The sequence below is a fragment of the Sceloporus undulatus genome, chromosome 3 (genome assembly GCF_019175285.1).
Source record: "Sceloporus undulatus isolate JIND9_A2432 ecotype Alabama chromosome 3, SceUnd_v1.1, whole genome shotgun sequence".
NCBI lineage: Eukaryota > Metazoa > Chordata > Lepidosauria > Squamata > Phrynosomatidae > Sceloporus > Sceloporus undulatus.
Genome location: NC_056524.1, coordinates 155,128,358 through 155,151,207, shown reverse-complemented (window position 1 = coordinate 155,151,207; position 22,850 = coordinate 155,128,358). Strand labels below are relative to the sequence as shown.

Here is a 22,850-nt window from a genome sequence, read left to right as displayed (position 1 = left end):
ATTAAATAGGTGTTTTCCTCTGGCCCTAGGCGACCCCCATGAAAGAGTCATTCGACCCCCAAAGGGGTCCCAACCCACAGGTTGGGAACCACTGCTCTATACAAATAAATGATATCATCATCATCATCATCATCATCATCATCATCATCATCATCCATGCAGACTGGCAGGAACTGCACTGAAGTGCTCCTTAAGTTTACTCTGTGATTATCAGAAACACTGGGGAAAGAACTTGGAGTCACCATCACGAATGTCAACTTGCACTTAATATTTAGGTGTAAGAAAAGAACAGGTTTTAGGCAAATTGCATCAAGTGGTCCAATCAGTTGTAAATAGCATGTCCATGTTTAAATGCCCAGATTCCCTCTTCATTTTATATTGATATGCTGACTGTAAAAGGAGTGGGATGCTTCTCTATCTAAATGTGTTATGATGAAGGAGTTTCTGGAGATTTAAATGGGTATGTGCAGAGCCAGAGCTGCAAAATGAGGACCGAGGAGGCCAGTCCTATTATGGAAATTGCAGGACCACATTATTATTCCTGTACCCCACCCAGTGAATCCTTAGCTCCTGCCACCATCCAAACAGTATTTCTGCTTATGAACATGGCAGCCACCAGTCATATGTGATGCACCACATGTGCATTCTTCTATTCTACTTTTTTTGCTGTGATTAAATACACACATACACACTAAACTGTGATGTGGTTCTTAAAATCATCTGAAACTGGCCAAAGTGATCAAATAAGATAATTTTCATGACATTATGCATTTCCTGTACATACCTCACTGTGAGAACCTTATCCACAAATTTCCCAGTCAACTGTAAAGACTTGGTGCTGAAACAAGGTCCACTTATGTCTGTAGGATGAAGTTGCACAAAGAAATTAAAGAATAGGTGATAATTATTATTTTTCCCACTGCATATTAACAGAAATAAAATAAATATAATGGGCCCTTTGTATCCACTGGGATTTGGTTCCAAGACTAATTTCTTCTAATTTATCTGATCCCATGGTATTGTATGCATTGTATTTTATGTATTGTATTTCCTCATATCTTACCATGTTTGATGTTAACTGTTTTGATGTGGTTGATTGACCAGTCAATAAACTTTTAACTAACTAACACTGGGGTTTGGTTCCAGGATACCAAAATCCATGGATGCTCAAGTCCATTATATACAGTAGTATCGCAAAATGGTATCCCTTATATAAAATGGCAAAATCAAGGTTTGAATTTTGGAATTTTTTTCAGGTGTGTGGGGGGGTATATTTTCAAGCTGTGGACGGCTGAATAATAACAATAACACTTAACCCTATATCTTAGTTTTATTATATTGGAATCACTGCAAAATAAATGTATTTTTTCTTTGTAAAAAATTAACTAGCAGTACTTAGTCAGGCTGTATCAGAGTGCAAATACAGGATTATACTGGTAGTATTAATTACATGTTTTATTTCCATCTCATTTTTAATCTTGTTTATGCTGTGCTTCCTGTGACATCAGAGAAGCAACACCTTTCCAAATGGCAAGCTCCCAAAGTAAAACTTCCATATCAGAAAATACATCTGAATCGCAAGAGCCAGTGTGGTTATTTGAGGGTTGGACTAGGACTCTGGGAGACCAGACTTCAAAATCCTGTTCAGCATGGAAACCTACTTACTAGGTGACCTTGGGAAAATCTCAATCTCTTAGCCTTAGAGGAAGGCATTGGCAAACCTCCTCTGAATAAATCTCACCAACAAAATCCTTTGATAGGGTCACTGTAAGTTTAAGTTGACTTGATGACACATAACAATATTAAACCATTTATAAATAGGGAACATCATAAAACAAAACAGAATATTTGAACCACCTTTGTTCCATGAAACAGACAGAAAGCACAAAAGCTACTAAAATTTCTCTTACCTTTGTAAAACTGACAGTTACTGTGGGTCTGGTCTTCAATGGAGTGGCCAGTCTTTAAGGACTGCTGCAGTACAGGGAAACCCTCAGACTCCACACCCTGAAAAAGAGAAAACAACACAATGGTTTAGTCTTTGAGTTCAGTTAATCACTACATTTGTTTCCCCAAGTTTTACTGTTAGTACTTCAAGGATGGGCATAGTGGCCCACCAAGGCTAATACTGCATGCAGAGAACTGCAAGTCTGGAAGCTTTCAAGGAATGTGATTCTTGGCTGAAACATGGCAAGGCAGTACTCAAAGCTCACTTCTAAAAATGCCACCAATGCTGCCAGGCAGCTACATCCCAGCTCCCGGGTACTCTTAGCCCACCGCTTTTCAAAAATGGGAGCTTGGCCAGCTGACTGTTGCTGGGAGCCGGGATGCAGTCGCCTGGCAACATTGGTGGCATTTTTTACTGTGATAATTCCCTATTTCGTCCCCTAATTTGATTGTATCCTGGAAGGTGTAAATTGCTTTAATTTGAATGGGATAATCTCCTAAATTATAATATTTCCTAGTTTTCATACAGGATGCCAAACTTTCAGTCCTCCTGTATTCAGATGATATTGTCTTGATTTCTGCCACCTTAGTCAGGATGTGGAGCCTTTTAAAGAAGTTGAATGAGGTTTTGTTTGTTTGTTTGTTTTACTTAAAACAGTGATTAACAGTTAACCACTCCAAAACTAAAGTGGTAGTCTTTGTATATTGAATTGAGATGACTTATAGGTTTTAGCAATAAACAAACTCACAGTGATAATAGTGAGAAACATTCAAGTGCTGCGCTTCCATCAAGATTGATGGGGGTTAACATTGTTTGGTTAGATGGCACTCTTTGTTTTAAGCTCGACAAATTGCCTGGTTTAACCTTGATGGGAATTAAGGCAAGTTTTAATTGCAGTACTAAGGGTTTCTTCAGGCTTTTCTTTAAAAAAAAAATAATCCAAATCTTTATCACTTAAGGAAATCTTGGAGGTTTCTGCATGTGCATCAACTGAGGGATTGGGGGACAATTCATACTGCAGAACTATAGCATTATTATACTACTTTAACTGCCATGGTTCCATCCTGTCGAATGCTGTGGTTGTCAGTTTAGGAAAGGGCATTGAGGATTTTCAGCAAGAGAGCTCCAGTGCCTCACCAACCTATAAAACCCAGAATATCATAGGATGGAATCATGGCAGTGACCATGGAATAATAGCAGTACAGTTCTGTAGTGTGAATGGGTTCTAGGAATCACAGGCTTAAACTGGATTCATATAAAATTCTGGTTCCTACTGATCTCCACTATTGTAGATCTGTTCAGACATTCTTTTAAAATGGTCCATGAAGAGAGGATAGCAATGTCAAACAAGCAAACACCACCTTCATCTTCATTTCCCTTCTTGCACGCATTGGTATTTTCTGCAGTGAGAAGCCTCTTTTAAACATTGAGGACCTCCCTTGTCCAGCAAATCCTAATAATTCAGGGCTTTACCTTACTCAAGAGACTTCATGGATACAAAAGGCTCTCTGTTGCAAAGAGGATAGGGCTACAATATTTTCATTCTTGGTTATGCCCAACAACAGTTCAGTGAACTACAGTATTTAAAGACATGTCTCAATAGGGCTACAGCTTCTAAAGAAATGTATGTCTTAATGTGACTACCCACAATAATTCAGGAAAAAAATCCCTCTAGATCTTGAGTGCACTTGAATACAATCAAAGCACAAGAGAGCAAGAGCATAAGCTCAGTTCTTGGTGTCATTTACCAAGAAGCTGTTGTAGTTGGCTTTTCTGTTTAAACTATTCAAGTCTACTGCATTTCTCTTTAGTTACCTCAATATAAATTCATATAATTCTACCAGGGCTTTTTTTTAAAGGGGGGAGCAATAACTATGGTTTCCAAAATGCACACATGTGAGAGCTAAAGTTACACAGATGCTTACAATCACAGAAATATGTGGGTTCAAATGTTTCAGTGCAGCAGCTGAGCCCGCTAACAATCCACAGTGAGCTCCTGCTGGGAGTATCACTGCATCCAGATTTGGCACTTGCTCATAGATTTCCAGCCCCATGGTCCCCAGGCCTGACAAATAGATGGCACTGTCCTCTCTGCAAAAGCAAACAGAAAAGGGGGGGGGGGATAGCTTATCAACAAGAAACAATACCTCAGTTATCTCTTCCTAATATCTAAAACAAATGTTAACCTCCATGGGCATGTTGTTAAAGATGTTCCAAATCTGTCTCAAATGCTAGTACTGTAAACCTCTTACAAATTTGATGTAGATTTTCGTGCAAGAGAGATATCAGTATTACTTATATTTTTGCATATTTTGTTGATGATATTGACCACACTAAAAATACCTACAAGACACTTAAACGGCTGGCACTCTTCATCAAAAATTAGGTACTAGTTCTGCTCCCTTTATAATATTGTGAGAACTTTATTTAAAAAACAACAATAATGCAATTCTTACTGCTTATAGTGGAAAAGTTTTACTACATTCTATGAATTCGTGACACCAAGAGAGACAGTAAAGAGGTGACAACAAACAATATGAAAACACTACAGTTCTGTTTTCTGTGTTGTGAGGGGGGATAATTTATTTTATATTATGTTGATTTTCTTTAAAAGCTGCATAATTTAATTTATTAAGATCAACACTTTGGTTTTAATCTCTGCTCTCCCCCCCACGCCATCCTCAAAGAAATCTCACACTATTAGGTTACCTACTCCATCAGTGCAAGCTTCAGGAGACCCACTTGCAGAGAACTGCTATTCCATCCCATGTTATGATAGCATCATATCGAAAGTTATGCATGTCTGTTTCCTGAAGACATACAATATCTGGATTCAATTCCCTCACATCTCATAATATTGTGTGTTATTTCGTCACAGAGCCAAAACCACTGAAATTCAGGGAAACTACTTAGAGGTCAGTTCTACCTCATAAGATGTAGCTAGTAATTATGTTATCCTGGCTGTCTCCATAGTACACTAACACATTAACCATGGCTATTATACAAGAGTTCCATCTGCATTACATCATGTTTCTTCCTTGATTTCCATCTTCCTATTCCTTGTGGCGAATTATGTTTATAGGACTCCATTTCTTCCTACTTTGCCTAGTTCTCCACTCTGGTCAATATAGGTTCTGTCATCACTGTAAACTCTGGTGTGTTACAGACGCGCCGAAGGGGCATATTAGGGTTCGGAAGGGGCATGGTAGGGTTGAGAAGTCCGTACAAAATGGCAGCACCCGTCCACAGGGGGGGCGCTATTTTGATGTCGCGGATGCATAGCGTCTGGATGTCATGCGGCGGAAGTGATGCCATGAGTGCATGACTAGACCCTTGGAATGGACTTTAGACTACATTTATGCTAATCCCTTTTGCTTCTTGAAATATGTCTAGGCTTTGCAGTCTGGACTTTCACTCTGAACTCCTACTTCCTGTTTTCTGCCAGATAATGTAAACAGGACACCTCTTATTTCATCATGAGGGAAAACTTAGTTTAGTATTCACAATAGCACACAATACAGTACACAGTCAATTACAGTTTTCCATTTAGCCTGTTGTGCAAATAGAAAGCAGACCAAAACTGCTTAAGTCTCTCTTTCCATCATCCAAAGCCAAAATCTGATACTTTTAACAACAAATTTGGAAGATCTTCCTGAGCAGTGTGAGGAAGATTTCAGTCAGCCTAAGTGGTAAAACAGTTTCAATAAGTAAATCATGAATAAACACAAGCAAACTAAGGTGCTGTACACACAGCCCCTAAGGGATGGTGCAACAGCGCCTCTTTCCTAGCCAGATCTGGGCCACTGCAATCGCATGCCGTGGCTTCAATCCGGCCTTTCCAGGATGCAAAAAGGAGCTGCAAAAGCAGCTCCTTTTGCGCCCTGCAATGAGTGCGATAGCCACAGTGCTGCGGCTATGTGGCACTTCTTCGGCGCTGTGTCATACAGATGCAGCGCTGGAGGAGCGCCATGACACGTGCATTGTGTGGAGAGGCGCGTGGCATCAGGGTGCCCTGGGAGGCAAAGATGGGGCATGTGTCATGTGGATGTGATGCCCCAAATCTGCCCCCAGGCCAGTCTTAATGAACAGTCTGAAAAGCCCCTAGGTTTTGAAGTGGGGGTAGCTATATCAAACTGGAAAATTTGAGGATAAAATTATTCGTGATTGGGCGGGCTAGAAATAAATTATTATTATTATTATTATTATTATTTATTAGTTCTTCTTTGGTTTGTTAACCTGATGGATAATAAATTATTAAAATTCTTGTGCAAAATAGCACTTGGAAACTGTTTATTCCATTTACTTTCTCAAATAGAGAAACCAAGTCAAGATCAAGACACATATCACCCCAGGCTCCTGGCTGTGCAGGGAGGAAAATATTATTCTACTCCCAAAGCATCTCAACAAACAAAACTACTGTGACCATTATGGTGAACAAGTATGTGTTATGTTTTCCACTTGGAAAATCCAGAACCAAGTTGATTTATCCCTGTCTAGTTAGGAAAATTGCATAAGATAATTCATAGGTCACTAAATATTGCCTTTCCTCAGAGATCTGTGGTCTCATTTTGTTAAAATGATGATGTGTGAAAACAAAAAGCACAATTCCAAGATAATGACACTTTCTGTACATGACAATCCCAATAGCTCCAGAGCCCTACATACACATTTGTTTCGAACAGCAGCCAACTATGAAAATACCTTAGGGCCAAATACAGTACTGACTTCTTTTAAAAGACATGTTGATTTTGGAAAACCTACTACCCTGGATTCATAAACTGGATTCATACAAGTCATCTTTCAGTGCTGAAAAGGCTTCTGTGTGAATTTACTGTTGAGGAACTAGGTCAGTAGCTCTGGTTACTAACAACAGTTACCAAACAAATTCACAAAATGACAGCAGCTGTTTAATACAAGGTTTTGCTGTATATGACATTTGGTGTTTTCTCCCATTATTATATTTTTATTACTCCTGTGGGAATAATTCCTTGATGAAAGGAACTGAAGATAGCACTTTAAGAACTGCTGTCTCACAAATGAGTCGTATTCCCTTTTAAGACCTGTTGAAGTGCACAGATTGTCTTTCAACATGGTAAGATACAGAATATCTGAGAAAGAAGGAACAATGATCAAATGGGGAATTGATTTGTCTACACTGAACCAAGGGTTAAATGAAAGCTCAGATGCTGAGCAACTCTGATCAATTTTGAGAAGGTATTAACTGCCACAGTTTTAAACACAAACAAGCCCAAATTAAACGAAACAATGCATTGTTATCCTGGATCTAAGTCAAGTTTTATTTGGCATTATTTATTTGGCATTACCTCTCCACCCAATAAGAACTCAGAACAATTGTACAAATAAAAATGAGGATGCATAAAAGTGAGAAAACTGTTCCATAAAAGCAGGAATTAATAGCAGAGCTGCATTAAATATTAAAAGATTGCAGGACCAACATTTTCTTTACAAGCCATCTAAAGGACAAGCAAAAGAATACTAAACCTAATCTCCATGGAAATGGAGTTCCACACTGTTTACCGAAAAGGGTCTGTTTCCGATATCCACTACTCTCACATTTGTAGGCATGAGAAATGTAAAATGTACCCAGACAACAAGCCTTAATTTTGTAAAATGTCCACTTACTCTTCAAGATACAGGTAACCGTTTTCTTGTGCTAGCCTTCTAGCTTGCAGCTGGGAATCTCTTGCTGTAGAGCCATAGGAAATGACCATGGCTCCATATTCGCGGCACATTTTAACTCGAGCTGGCAAGGTGCTGGTGGACATGATGACAAACACAGGAATTTGGTGCTCCGAGGCATGATATGCAACTGCCATGGAAAAGTTACTGTCTGAGGCAACAATTACACCCTTTCTTTGCTGATCCTACAAACACACGAATGATCAAAACACAGGACATTGGTTAGCAACTAGATTTACTGGAGGTCTACTTTGAAGACAAGGCTAGTTCTTAAAACAGCTGCTACTTCCTCCACAGATCCTTTTTGTCTCTTGGTTGGCAAATGCAGAGCAGAACATTTCTCTAACATAAAGATTGGTTTTGAAGACTGTAAGCACCTGAGTCCAAATCATATAGCATATTGGATAATAACATTTATGATGCCAGTCAATTTATGTACTTTTACGTGTGAACATACTCATTAGTATGGTTTCAGAATATGTCTTGCCAAATGACTTAAATGGGTAAATGAAAAAGGTGAGCTAATAATCCTTCATCAGGTTTGTTGTTTTGTTATGTGCCTTCAAGTTAATTCCAATTTACAGCAACCCGATCCTAGAGTTTTCTTGGCAAAATTCATTGAAAAGAAGTTTGCCACTAACTTTCTCTAATGCTGAGAGAGTGTGACTTGCCCAAAGTCACTCAGTAGATTTCCATGACTGAGGAGAGATTCAAACCCTGGTCTCCTGGAGTCTTACTCCAATATTAAGACTGAAGGGCAGGGTATAAATACCATAACTAAATAATAAATAAATAATTTTTCAGATTTTTAAAAGTTTTCAGGGAGAAAGCAAGAAAAAGGATAGCATGAAGACATTGGGAGGTGAAGACATTTTCTAGTTCCTGTGCTACAGAAGGTGGATACATCAGTGCTTGAAGAGGTAAGGAGCTTTTTCCAACTCCATGTCGCAAAATGCTTTGCTGGTTTTGACTTAACAATCATGAGTCAGTTGTTAAAACTGCAGGAGCACAATCTATCTAATATCAGAGGCTGAAACCATGAAACTCAGGACTCAAACAGCATTTTCTCCAAGTCATTGGAGAAATAAGACAGGGCAGTGATATGTGTGGTGCATTGACAGAGTATGGCAGTAGGGTTTATCTATGGAAATCCTTCTTCAAAACCACACAGAGCTGTGAATATTGGGTAAGTCATTCTCAGCTTAGGCAATTTTGTGAAAAAGTAACAGGGAGAGGTGTTTGGGATCATTTGTCAGGCTAACCTAACTTTAACCTCATTGGGTTGTTAATAACATTTAGCAGACATCCAGTTCGTTCTGATGCTTAAATTTGCTTCACTAGTTTTCCTACCTGTTGTAAAGACATTAGAAGGTAAAGTACACCCCGCTCCTTCACAGATCCTGTGTACTGAAGGTATTCTTTCTTTAGATAAATGTCCATTCCATACTGCTTTGAAAGCCTAGAATACTGAAAACAGGGGGACATTACTGGGTTACGTTGTTCAGCCTGTTACACACGTACTTGTGTTAAACACATATTTTGCAGTCTAAGGGAAGAAGAGAAATGACCAAAAGAGAGAGAGAATTCAGTCAGTTTTGCAGTATTCATTCACAAGTCTGTTCCACCCTATTTCTACATCAAACACAGGACAGGTTTTCTCAGTGCTTCAGGCAAACTTCTTTTAAAGCTGCAGGGAAGGTAACAGTATTTTAGAACATTTAAAAAACAAATTTGTACAGATTTTACACCTTAAAATGTACACTTTTGTACATGTTTTGTGCCAAAATAGGACTTCTGGCATGTTGAGGGTTTTTTTACGTCAAGGTCTTCTATTGTAAAATTCAGATATAATGCAAAAAAAGAAAGGTGAACTACATTCTCACACCCTTTTTCATTTGGAAAACCAAGCTGACTTACTTAAAAATACAGATTAGCAAAATCTTCAAGCATCTGTACAATCAAGTCACTTGTAGTTTGAAAGAATTTTCCATTCTAATCACTTAGTGATGATTTCTACTTGCTGTAGACCAGTGTTTTTAAAGCTATCTGATGTGGTGGACCAGCACTTCCCCCCCAATGTGCCAAGACCAGTACCATGCTTATGCCACATTATTATCATATTTGCATAGTTTCAGGGAGACTTGACATGAACTGGGAGCCATTGACTCATGGACTGGTATCAATCAATCACTTTGAGTAGCGGTGCTCTAGATAAGTTGCCACTCTAGAAGACTGGCAATGTATATGCCTGATTGTGTTTACTTCACAAGACCTATTCTCTTTATGAGCTCTGCTCAGTCTATTGATTTCTGCCAAAGTCCAGCACCATGCAAGATGTGGCATATGAGCACCCATTAGATCAAGATTTTGTGTTAGATATAAAGATATAATATTCTGACTGACCATTGCTTTACAAAGGTAACCATGCCTTTGAACTGGAAGTACTAGACACTGAACATGGGACTTTGTGCATACAAAACGTGTGCTCTATTATCTAATGATGATGTCTACTTGGATTTTTGATGTAAATATTGGCAAGCAAGTGATGCTACTGTGGCTGTGCAAGCAAGTTAAACAGCTGCCTCCAGAAGCTGCCCACCCCATCCTATATACCTGACCATATGACACATAGGTATAACCACCTCCAATGTATGGCTTGTCTCACTTTTTTGCATCATCTAGGCTAATTCTTCATTCCTCATTTATTATTGTGGCATAAACATGGTTTATAGTTAGGATCATAATGATCTCTGTAAGACTCAGACTACATATAGAAAATATAAGTCTGGGGTGCAAATTATGTGGCCCTCCAGATATCATTGAACTACAACTCCCATAATTTCCTTACTCTTTGCTATGCTGGTGAGGGCTGATGGGATTTACAATTCAATAATTACTTGAGAGTCACACCATTCTCATCCCTTTTATGGATGCATAACATTTAGAATAATAATAATATTTCTGTAGACTGCCCCCATTTTCTTGCAGTCTCTATCCTCACATATTTTCTTCTTCAAACACAACCAGATATTTTTTAACATGTTAGTATCCAGCATATAAATTCCAAATATCTCATTGCATGTAAAGCCAATAGGATCAAGTCTGTTTCAGTTAGAATTGCTACCTTTTCCCATACTGCATTCCGCTGCTCATGCATAGAACTCCACATATCTGAATTCTGACATTCAGCATTTCACCACATGTTATTAATATATTTTCATATTTGTTATAAGACTCATCATAATGCTAGGACCTTTTCTTAAAAGCTGAGTTTCCTGAAACTCTCAGAATGTTGAATTCTATGACCATGACCAAAGACTGCATGTTTTCTGTGCAGTATACATGTATCCCTGAGTAATTTCACCATTATTGGTTCTGACATTGAACAGCAACATTAATACGGGAGAACAATGGCAAGCACGATGCCAAACACCACCAAACATGGACACAACCAATGTGAAACTAAGGGATGGTTTAATAATGGGAGAACAAAGCATGTGGATAGGACAGAAATGGCCAGGAGTAGACACTATAGAACAGGGGCAGCTCCAACATGACATTTTGTATTTGTAGACTAGGACCAGATCCACACTAGCAAAAAATAAATAAATCCTGCTCTCTCTGTCCATCCCATCTTCCCTCCATCCTGCTCTTTTGTACTGATTTGTATTGGGCCAGGAAAAATGTGTGTCAGTCAATACAAGTTTGAATCTAAATTTTTATATGTTAGCGTGGTGTAAGCAGGTGGAATCTGGAGGAAATACTGCACACTGAACCTGAATTAATTTGCTGGTATGGATTCAGCCAAAGTCCTTGCCTATGAGTATTCCTTGCTTAAGAAAACCCTATGAAATTGATGGGGTGGCCATAAGCTGACAGGTAACATCACACAAAATGCATCAGGGCTATTATTAAAACTGGGTTTCAGAGAGAAAGGTGCTTGTGTCAGAATTCTGGTGCAATGCCAGATTTTTTTTTTCAGGAATGCACTAAATACAAAATGATGTAATGTGTCTGAAAAAACACCTCAGACAATGCAGAGAAAAAGCAGTATCAAATGATTTACTTATTATGCCCTGGCATGTCACAAAAAATGAACCCAATGTCTTTGACTTTCTTCATGGCCATATTAGGTATCTAGAAGATAGCTAGTCAAACTTTCAAGCTCTTGAACATAATGAAGTATGAAAGGGGCATGTTGGCTTAGGTCTTTCACAGTTATCTATACTTAATATACAGAACACTGTAAAAGCTCAGCTTCAAATAGTTTTCAGGGACTCTGGCTTACATACCTTTGCTTGTCTTGGTTCTGATTTGACTTAAAGAGGCCTGTAGCTTCTCATCTTTGATGGAAACAATACTATGATATTTTCTCAGTAATCACCTTAGGTAGTCAGGTGGGACCTTTCTCACTAAACAATTATGGCACAAAGATTCCACTTTAACATGGCTGGATCCTAGGGAATCCTGTGGTTTGCAATTGAGTGAGAGATGCTGGAGGAGGTCTCTGGATACGAATTCTACATGTTCATTCCCAAACTGCAAATCCCTGGATTTTATAAGACAGACCCATGGCAGTTGAAATGAAATCATAGTGCTATAATTATGTAGTGTGGCAGACCTGCATAGATCATATCAGACCACACAAATCAAATACTACTCTGATATGATGAATAACATGGATGATAGAGAGGAAGCCAACATAAACATAGCCTATGGGACATCAGCTGGGATAATCAGAACAAAACCTGACTGAAATAACACTTGCCTTCTGCAAGCAAACTCAAACAAGGCCACAGTTTCCACAACAATTGTTCCACTGAAATCAATGAGGTGTCTCGCAATCAAAGGGTACCTCGGGTATTTTCACAAGCATTGTGAACTAACACTGTGAAACAAGAAATACCATACCATACAAGGTGTTTTCTGAACTCCACACTGGATTTTGAAAGCTGCTGCACTGATATCTTCAAATCTAATAGATTTATTGTAGGCCGGTTGGCTAATCCTATCTGGATGGGTGACTGAGTCCTTTAGCAATTCCTCATTATGGCCAATTATTTTCATTTCCCACGTCTTCACTCCCCCATTTAAATAATCTTCCTCGCCAAAATCTTTCAGTCTTTCCGGGTTGATACCAGGTGGCCGTTGTCCAATGTGGCCATTCCTGACAGGCCCATCCTTACAGCAATGAAGTTCACAATGTGGAGGGGCATCTAGTTTTCTTATTTTGCTTTCATCCCTAAAGAAAAAAGAAAGAACCATGTTATGAAACATTAACTAAAGCAAAACTTAGAATGTGAAAGAGGGAGAGACATACACCCAGTGCCTGGATTTCACTTACAATACCCATGTGTCAACACAAACAACACATATCAAAGCTCATGTGATTTGGGTGGCCACAAAATGTAAATCATACCAGAGAAGATACATTCATGAGTTAATTGTTCTTTTGTGATATTTGGCCAAAGAACATACAATGCACAGATCATCCAGCATCCAGAGCCAAGCATTTAAGTGGAGCCTAGAATCCTGCTATTCAGTATGGTGGTCCATGAACTGATTGATGCTGGTTCCTCAGCCATTTGGCTGCCAATTCTTGATGAATTTCCAGGAGAGAAAGAAACAATGGCCCCGTCCAGATGGACAGGAAAGGACGCCCTCATCACATGCAAGGGGCGGCGCTTCTAGAACCTCTCGCCCCTCGCATGTGATAAGGGCGTCAAAATGGCAGTACCCTGTACAGATGGGCGCCACCATTGTGACATGCCAGACACATAGCGTCCACATGTCACGGCGCTATTATGATGTTGTGAGTGCACCACTGGCGCACTGCGATGTTGTAATGACATCGCAAGAAGAACCCGCTTTTCGCGGGTTCTTTTTGGTCCGCAGGGAAGTCTCGCAGTCTGGAGGCTGCGGCTTCCCCGTGGACCAAAACTAGCTGCTGGGAGACTGTCCTTTTTGGATGGTCTGTCCCACGCCAATAGAAGCTAATGGATACAAATATGGTACTAGTTGGTCTCTCGAGTCAAACAGCTTGGGAAGCACAGGCCTAAAGGTCTGGTCTAACTCCAGTAGAAAATAAATGTCTTCTGTGCTGGTCAGCTGGACTTAGGGGTTCTGTTAAAGAACAAATTAGCTACCACAAACATGAAGTTTGTATCCCTGTGTCTTTGGGCTCAAGCTCACATGAGTTAGGGAAATTATCCTTGGGATTGTTGAAAGAGAGCTCAATTATGGGCATGAGCGAGTGGAGAGAATAGAGGCTATGCTCAGTTGTAGAGAGCATGCTTTGCCTGTGCAAGATTCCAAATTCAATTCCTAACTTCCCAAGTTAAAAGGAGTGTTTGATCTCAGCAGCTGGAATGGAAAAGACCTGAGATCAAGGTGTCAGAGCTCCTCTCCCATTTGAAGAATAGAAATACTGAGTTAAATGGATCAACTTGAAAAAGCATGCAAAAGGTACTATTTGAAGTACAACCTGCATGCTCCTGCTGGCTGGGAGATTCTGATAACTGTAGCCCCAAAGAAACATAGTGAACCTCAGACAGAATCAGTACAGTATATGACACTTCTTTACATGTAAATTTGTGTTTGAAGGTAGAGGAAGAAGTTCATGGTTATTCGGCCAGCCCACAAGAGTGATAGCCATTAGTGATAGCCCAGCCACTCTCATCATTTCTCATCACAATTAGATTATCAAAACATGACAAGGATTTGATCTCTCCCACCTTTAGTGATATGTTTGACATGTATAGCCATGCTTGGTACATCAGCCCTTCTGCCATGAAATTTATAGCATTACATTTATAGCAATGAATGTCACACACCAACAACTGCATCAAGAACAGCAACATCCATAACTGAAAGGTGCCAGAATGATTTCCATATACTCCATCTGGTCTTCCCAGCAGTGGTAAGAAGTCCAGGCCAATTTTTCCATGTTGCTGTCAGTTTTGAAAGAAAGGCTTGAGTGGGTATAGTCTAGCCACATTCCAAAACAGAATGGATTCATGAATGAAGCCATGTTAATTCATTGTAGCAAAACCAGCCTTCAGCATTTGCCACTCACATACACACACATATAAACACAGAAAGCTTATTAATAAAACATTCCAGACCAAAAGGGAAGAAAATTCAACAACACCATGGGTGCAACATATTTCAATGCAGAATAAAAACAGAATTTAAGAAGCCAAAATAGAGATGGCACTACCTTTATGAGGGAGTGTGATTGTGTGCTTCTGTGAGTGAAGAGGCTATGCTGATGGTAACTGTACTGCTAGCAGGTTTCCCATGTCAGACAGGCTTTTGCTGAGGAGCTAGACTGATGACTTTATCACACGAGGCTGTCTTTCCACTAAAATAATGTTATTTTCAAACATGCTATGCAAGCAGAATTGCTTTCTTCCCTACCACATTTTAGGGAATCTTTCTAGCACTGCAACTTTCATTCATGCTAACAGGTTATCTCACACAGCAGTTGGTGGCACTATAGTTAACACTTCTTAGTACTGTACTGAAGAAGGTACAGTAAACCTCTTTTGAATGTCTCTTATCATAAAATCCCAATGATGAGACAATCCAAAATGAAACATAAGATGACATCAGAAGATGAAATTCACAGGCTGAACAGCACTCAAAGAGCTATTATGGTATGATAGAGGATAACTACAGCAGCCCTGTGGCTAACGACACACCTGGGCTCAAGCCAAAAGGATGTTCAGCTTTTGACATGCTCAGAGGTGAAAGAAAAGTCTGAAGCTACACAACTCATGTTACAGGAACATGGAATGTGAGAAGCATGAATCAGGGGAAGCTAGACATAAACAAGAAACAGAACATATAAACATTGCAGTACTTGGGTTGAGTGAGCTAAATTGAACAGGAATGGGACATTTGAGCTGAATTATTACACTGTGTTTTGATCCGGAAATGAAAATATAAGAAGAAATGGAATTAATTAATTTGATTTAATTTGTTTTATTTATATACCGCTATACCAAAGATCATAGCGGTGAACAGCAAGTAAGCTAATTTGCCCCCCAACAGTCTGGGTACTCATTTTAGCGACCTTGGAAGGATGCAAGCCTGAGTCGAGCTTCATCCAGGGATGAAGCATTTGAAAATGAAGCTACAATTTTAGAAAGTGGAGTGCACTCAGAGCATTTGAGACAAATAAATCAGCAGGAACAGATGGCATACCAATAGAGCTGCTTCAGTCTGCAGAAGCAGAATCTACTCTAGCTCTAACAAAAATCTGTCAACAAATATGGAAACAAAACAATGGTGCACACACTGGGAATGCTCGATATACAGTACATCGCAGTCCCCAAGAAAGAGGACACAAGAGATTTCAGTAAGCACAGGACTATTGCATTAATTTCCCATGCAAGCAAAATGATGGTCAAAATTCTATAACAATAGCTTTTACCATATATGGAGCAAGAAATGCCAGGTATCCAACACTGGTTCAGAAAAGGAAGAACGCTAGGGATCATACTGCAAACATATATTTTATAATGGATCACATTAAAGAATTTCAGAAGAAAATCAGCCTGTGCTTTATAGATTATAGCAAAGCCTTCAGTTATATAGATCATGAAAAATTATGGATTCCTGTTAAAGAAATGGCTCTGCCATCACATTTTATGGTCTTATTGCATAACCTGTACTCAGGACAAGAGAAGAGAGTATGGAAAAACAGAATGGTCTCTAGTTGGCAAGGGGGCCAGGCAAGGGTGCATTTTATCACCCTATCTGTTTAACTTGTATGGTGAACATACAAGTAAAGCATGGTTAGACTTGGAAGAAGGAGGTGTGAAATTTGGAGGGAGGAACACCAACAATTTACGACATGCAGATGACACCACACTACTAGCAGAAAATAGCAAAAACCTAGAGCAATTACTGAAGAAAGTCAAGGAAGAAAGTATAAAGGCAATTTTAGAGTTGAACATTAAGAAAATAATAATAATGACCACAGATGACTTACATAACTTTAAAGACGAGGAAGATAATGAAATAGTTATAGATTTTCCATACTTTGGCTCAGTCATTAATCAGAATGGAGAGTTCTATGGACACTGTGAATGTTTAAAAAGAAAAAGGAGTTTATCGCATGGCTTCAAAATCTGGCTTACCCCTGCTACATTCCCAAAATCTCTTTTGGGATAAAATTTGGTATTATCACATGCAAAATGCTGCCAATGTCGCTGCCCGGCTAAATTTCGGCTAACTTCTGGCTAGAAGCCACACTCAGCCAGCCTCTTTCCAAAACCAGGAAGCTCCCGGCTTTGCAAATCAGCCAGCTGAGTGCAGCTTCTAGTCGGATGTTATCTGGAATTCAGCTGGGTGGCAGCATTGGCAGCATTTTGCATGTGATAATACCTAACTTTATCACGAAAGAGACTTCAACGCAGCAAGGGTAAGCTGGGTTTTTAAGCCATGTGATAAACTCCAAACAAATAAATCCTAGAGCAAATTAAGACTGGACTGTCCCTAGAAGGCAAGATGACTAAACTGAGACTGTTGTACTTTGCACACATCACATATGTACTTTGCACATAGGACTCACTAGTAAGGACAATAATGCTTGGTAAGGTAGAAGGCAATAGGAAAAGAGGAAGACCTCATTACAGGTGGATAGAAATCAAGGAAGCCATGGCCCTGAGTCTGCAAGACCCAAGCAAGGCTATCAATGATATAGAGACAGGGAGGTCTCTCATTCACGGGATCACCATAAGCCAAAGTCAACTTGACAGCAGCTAACAAGAAAAATAATGCTGGAAGTTACTCTCGTTACAGTCATAGCTTGTAGCTTTGACATCTGCTGAATCCTATCTAGAGCAATCTGCTCAGAATGCCACTCTCTCCTCCACAAAAGCAGCATGAGCCAGTGAAGTTACTGCTGGCAAGCCTTGCTTGTCAAAGGCATTGTTGTGATCAAAGAGTGGAAATAAAAAAATGCAGTTATATTACTATCATCATTGTAAAAAAGAGAAAGGATTAGATATATCCTAGTCAGTTTTATCAACCCATTTGGTTATTATCACAGTAATCCTGCGTCTGAAAACAAAGACTGACAGTATAATCCTTTGTGTGTTTACTCAGAATTAAGCCCCACTGTGTCCAGTCAGGTTTATTTGTAAGTTATCATGCTCAGAGCTTTCGGTTTGAGTTGTTTTCAGCAAACAGTGAGAGGTAGTTTTATTTTATATATTTGCATGCAGATGTTTTCAATTTTAGCATTAGATATATATTAAGATTTGGATCCATGGCTCTCCATATATATAGTCACAATTTGAACTTCAGTGGAATTAGTAAAACATGCAATGTGATTTTAAACCTACTTTTTGGCAAATAGCTTCTTGGTATGGCTGGGGAGAAAAAAACAACACAGAAAACTCATATGGATACATTATAAAGATAAATAAAAAGAGCAGAACAGAACAAGGATACTAAAAGTTTCCCTGGGATAGAAAATACTTAATATTCAATTTTTCTCCTTCATGAAAAAAGAGAGAGAGAGAGAGCAAGGGGGCTTTTGGTGTGATGTGTCAAATGACTTCATCCCAAGAGCCCTTTAACACTCTCTTTTTCACCATGAGCAGAAAGTAGTATAAAAATGAGATTCCACACACATTATTCAACATATTTATTTTCCAGTTACCTTTGATAAAGCATGCTCATAAATGCTTATAAATAAGTCTTTCAGGAAGGATCTCTATTCTAAAGTAAAATTAATCCTGCCTGTTTTATACATTCCTGTTGATTGTTCCTAAAGGATTGCTGATACTGTTGCATTGTTGTGTGCCTTCACATTTCTGAGTTATAGTGACACTAACAAAAATCTATCATGCTGTTTTGTAGCAAGATTTGTTCAGCAGGAGTTTGCCTTTGCCATTCTCTATGTCTGAGAGAGTATGACTTGGCCAGGATCACTCAGTGAGTTTCCATGGCCAAGTGGAGATCTGAACTCTGTTTTCCAGAGTCCTAGTAAACCACTACTCCACACTTGTCTCTATAGATCTCCTATTAAATGCCTCTTGAATAACCTCTCTTAATTGCCCTCTCTTAAAGTCAATTGCTGCTTCATAGCATTTTCATTTATTTTTAATACTAAAATGTCTGGTTGTTTCTTTTAAAGTCCCCTCTCCCTGTAGAAACTGATGCCTCTTCCAAATTGACTTAAAATGTACCATTTCTTGCAATATACAGTAGTTCCTTGAGTTTTGCTAGGTTTTGCTGGTTGTTGTTGATGCCTTCATGTCTACCTGCTCCATGCTTTGCAAAGGGAGGCTATGTGGAGTTATAGAGGTCTTCCAAAGCTTTGTTAACATTAGCAGATGGTTTGCTGAAGTGGTCCTCTGATTTGAAGGCCAATTTTTCTCCTCATTGACTTTTTTAAAAAAATTAAGAGTCATAGAATTATAGTGCTATTTCATTGTTCCAATATATGCACTTTAAAAAGAAGAGAAGAGAAGAGAAGAGAAGGAAACATATTGTTTTGATTATGTCTTGGAATTAAAAAAGAAATTATAATTTCACAGCAGCATCAGAAATTGGCAGAAAGTATTCCAGAACAATGGGAATATATAGAAGAAATATTGCAATCTGCCAATGCATTTGCCCCATTAGAAAAGCTGTTGAGTTTTTCAAGAGCCAATTAATGGATTATTTGCTATCAGTCACCAGCAGAATTAATGATTTTCAAGTTCATCTGCTTTCATCTCAGGGTGAGCAACTTTGATGAGTCTGAAGGGAAATTGTCTATAGTGGTTCCTTCTGAAGGTCAAAGCTACTTCCAGAATGTTCCCCAATATTAATGTCCCTGTATATGAAAACAATTTTAAAAACCAGAAGAGGCAAGTGGTCCACTTCCGGTTTGAATCATAGGTATTTCTGCTGTTCATTTGGTGTGTGTGTGTGTGTGTGTGTGTGTGTGTGTGCTACTACCTATTTGAAAAAGGTAGGAGGCTTCTAGTTTTGTTGTCTGTTGTTACTTCTCTGTCCATTTGTTCCACTGCTTTGGGAGGCTGTTTGTAGCTATTTCTTGGAAATGCACTAGAGGTCTTCCAAGGGTTTTTAAAGAACAGGGCATTGTTTGCTAAGGTGGTCCAATGGTTTAAATAGCATTTTTTCTCCTCTCTGCATTTTTTTAAAACAATCTTAATGTTATTGTATCCAGGGGTAGCCATGTTGGCCATACAGCAAAGTACAATAATATCCAAAATCCACACAACAGGGATCCCTTTATTGGTCAACCAAAATGCACAAAATACACGATGCAAGCTTTTGAATCTCCACTGGCTTCTTCATCAGAGAAAGGTGTTTAAAAAATCAAACAGAAGAGAGAGAAAAATGACAATGTTGGAGTCATAGGCATACATTTTGTTAAGATGTTGTCATAATGGTTCTCAGATAAGACGGTACAGAGAGATATCCATGTAGGCAGAAGCCCATTCTTTCTTCTTGGCCATATAGGCTCTGGGAGACAAAGGGTTGTAAACTCCAGGAAATAGAATTAAAAGTACATTAGCAATGCAAAAAGAAACTTCCATTGAGATCCATGTTGTCTCTGTCCTATGCCAGCCACAATTATTTTAAATTTAACACTTCCCAATAGAAGACTGAGTTCAGCTATTGCTTCCTAGCCTAGCCTAGGGGATTAGTGAGTCCATTCCCCTTGAATAACCTCTCACTGAATCACACATGTCACTTTTTGTTTCTGTGTGATGTTTAATTACCAGTGTCTTCTCTTTTGAAAATCATACAGTATTGTCATTAACAGGGCTGTGCTTTATTTCCACAGGACTTTTGTAGTAATTTCTGCCACTGTTTTAAAACTCTGTTTTACTGAGTGCCTTTTAAAGTTTATACTGATTTTCAAAGCCACGTGTAATGTTATCATTGTTGATAGTACGATCGGCGCTCAATATCCACAGATTCTTTATCCACGGGTTCAATCATCAACAGCTTGAAAATATTTTAAATATATATATAAATTCCAAAAAGCAAACCTTGATTTTGTCATTATATATATACAACACCATTTCACTATGCCATTGTATTTAATGGGACTTGAGCATCCGTGGATTTTGGTATCCATGAGGGGTCCTGGAAGCAAACCCCATTGGGTGCCAAGAGCCCACTGTAGTACTGTACACAGTTAACTAGTATAGGCTGCTCTACCCTGATAGTAAAAGAGTGAGAGGTATGTCTATTTAGTCAAAGGGAGCAACAAAAGCAGTTAAACCTACAGTCTCTAAACATCAGATGAAGTTGCTAGGGAACCCTAGTGAACGCAGCTTTCTACTGGGTACACACCGTTCATCCTTCACCAAAGAAAATGATATGATAGCCCTGTTTAAATATTTGAAAGGATGTCATATTGAGGAGGGAGCAAGCTTGTTTTCTGCTGCTCCAGAGACTAGGACCCGGAGCAATGGATGCAAGCTACAGGAAAAGAGATTCCACCTCAACATTAGGAAGAACTTCATGACAGTAAGGGCTGTTCGACAGTGGAACACACTTCCTAGGAGTGTAGTGGAGTCTCCCTCCTTGGAGGTCTTCAAACGGAGGCTGGATGGCCATCTGTTGGGGATGCTTTGATTTGGATTTCCTGCATGGCAGGGGGTTGGACTGGATGGCCCTTGTGGTCTCTTCCAACTCTATGATTCTATGATTCTATGAAAAGTGCATTGCTACTTAACGTAGCAGCATATGAAATTTAATGGATCCTCTAGTTCACCTGGTCTAATTCTACTTCTAGCTACTATGGAAAAAGCAATACCACAGCAGGAGAGGCATCAATTATTTAATTGCAATCAACAAGATTTATACAAGTGTATCTTCAATTATACTGTTTCCATCAATTAGGAAGATTGGTAATGGAGGTTCCAGTTTGGAAAATGCCTAAACATTGGCCTAATTTCTTCTGCAGGCTCAGCTCTTCGGACTCAAGATTGTAGGATGGGGGATGAAAGTGTCTTGAACCTTCCACAAGGCTCCTTAATCTCAACTGATGACCCCAGACACTTCTGTAATGCAATTAGCTTTAAGCACAACCCATAATGAGACCAGAGTGGTATAGTGGTTTGGGTGCTGCACTAGGATTCTGGAGACCAGCATTTGAATCCCCACTCAGCCATAGAAACCCACTGAGTAGCCCTGGCAAATCACACTTTTTCAGCCTCAGAGGAAGGCAAAGGCAAACCCCTTCTGAGCAAATCTTGCCAAGAAAACCCTGTGATAGTTTCGCCTTAGGGTTACCATAAATAGGAAATGACTTGAAGTCATACAACAGCAACAACAAACAGCCCATGTGACAGTTACCATCTTCTGATATTTTCTTCACCCATTTCAGCAAGGTCTTTACAGATATAGGTTTAAAAATAGAAAAAAAAAAAAAGATCCCAATCAGAAAGGGAAAACAAATCTCCTTGTTCCAGTCTGTAACATGATAAAGTAAATTGATGAATTCTAACCATTTATTCAGATATTAATACGTTTTATCCACATTCTGAAAATAAACAGTCTGACTTGAAATTCTTAGGAAAAAGGAGCAGTAAACATGGAACTTATTATTGTTGTTTCTATTATTATGATCATTATTATTATTACCTATAAAGTATGGCAATGCAATAAACAAAGAAGTGAAGCAACACTCCAACTACTACACCATACGGAGGCAGGAAGGATCCAGGGGAGGTGATGGCCACCGGCTTGGCCCCAGGTACAAACTTAGGGCTGTCCATAATTCCTAAAGGGGAGAAACCAACACTCTAAGTCTACGTCACATTGGCAACATTCTCCAACCTTTGCCAGAAAGGATCATATTCTTCCTCTTCTCGGATGCGTTCCCTGGGAGTTCGGTTCTTTAAAGCCCTGGAGTAGAGAAATTGTGCAACCAAATTCATAGCAATTCCTTGGTGGTTATTGAAATGGTGGAATTCCCAGACAATGGGCAAAACTTGCCTTTCCAAAACCTGCCAAGAAGGGCAGGGAACTACACAAAAAAGTGCGTGCCTGGTGAGCAGCCTGCTGCAAGCTGTCCTCCCACTCAAGATGGGACAAAGGAATGACTTTGAGTATTGGCCGCTGCTATATAAAGAGATTATTTTGCAGACCAACCTGTCCCTGTCAATTTCAGTCACAGCCTGGATTATACTTACTTGGCGATCTGTTAGCTGAATGT

At 39.2% G+C, this 22,850-nt stretch overlaps 1 protein-coding gene across 1 annotated transcript in view; it reads right to left on the bottom strand.

Annotated features, from left to right (window-relative positions):
* Positions 1–22,589, bottom strand: part of LOC121925874 (putative threonine dehydratase) — a 28,244-nt gene extending 5,655 nt beyond the window's left edge. Inside the window, exons 1-8 of the mRNA XM_042458445.1 lie at positions 22,277–22,589; positions 18,004–18,030; positions 12,560–12,890; positions 8,999–9,115; positions 7,592–7,833; positions 3,874–4,039; positions 1,911–2,007; positions 785–860 (exon numbers count right to left, since the gene is read on the bottom strand). Of these exons, the coding sequence (XP_042314379.1) occupies positions 785–860; positions 1,911–2,007; positions 3,874–4,039; positions 7,592–7,833; positions 8,999–9,115; positions 12,560–12,890; positions 18,004–18,030; positions 22,277–22,410 (1,190 nt within the window). The 5' untranslated portion in view covers positions 22,411–22,589. The remainder of the gene's footprint in view (positions 1–784; positions 861–1,910; positions 2,008–3,873; positions 4,040–7,591; positions 7,834–8,998; positions 9,116–12,559; positions 12,891–18,003; positions 18,031–22,276) is intronic.
* Positions 22,590–22,850: the final 261 nt, after the last annotated feature.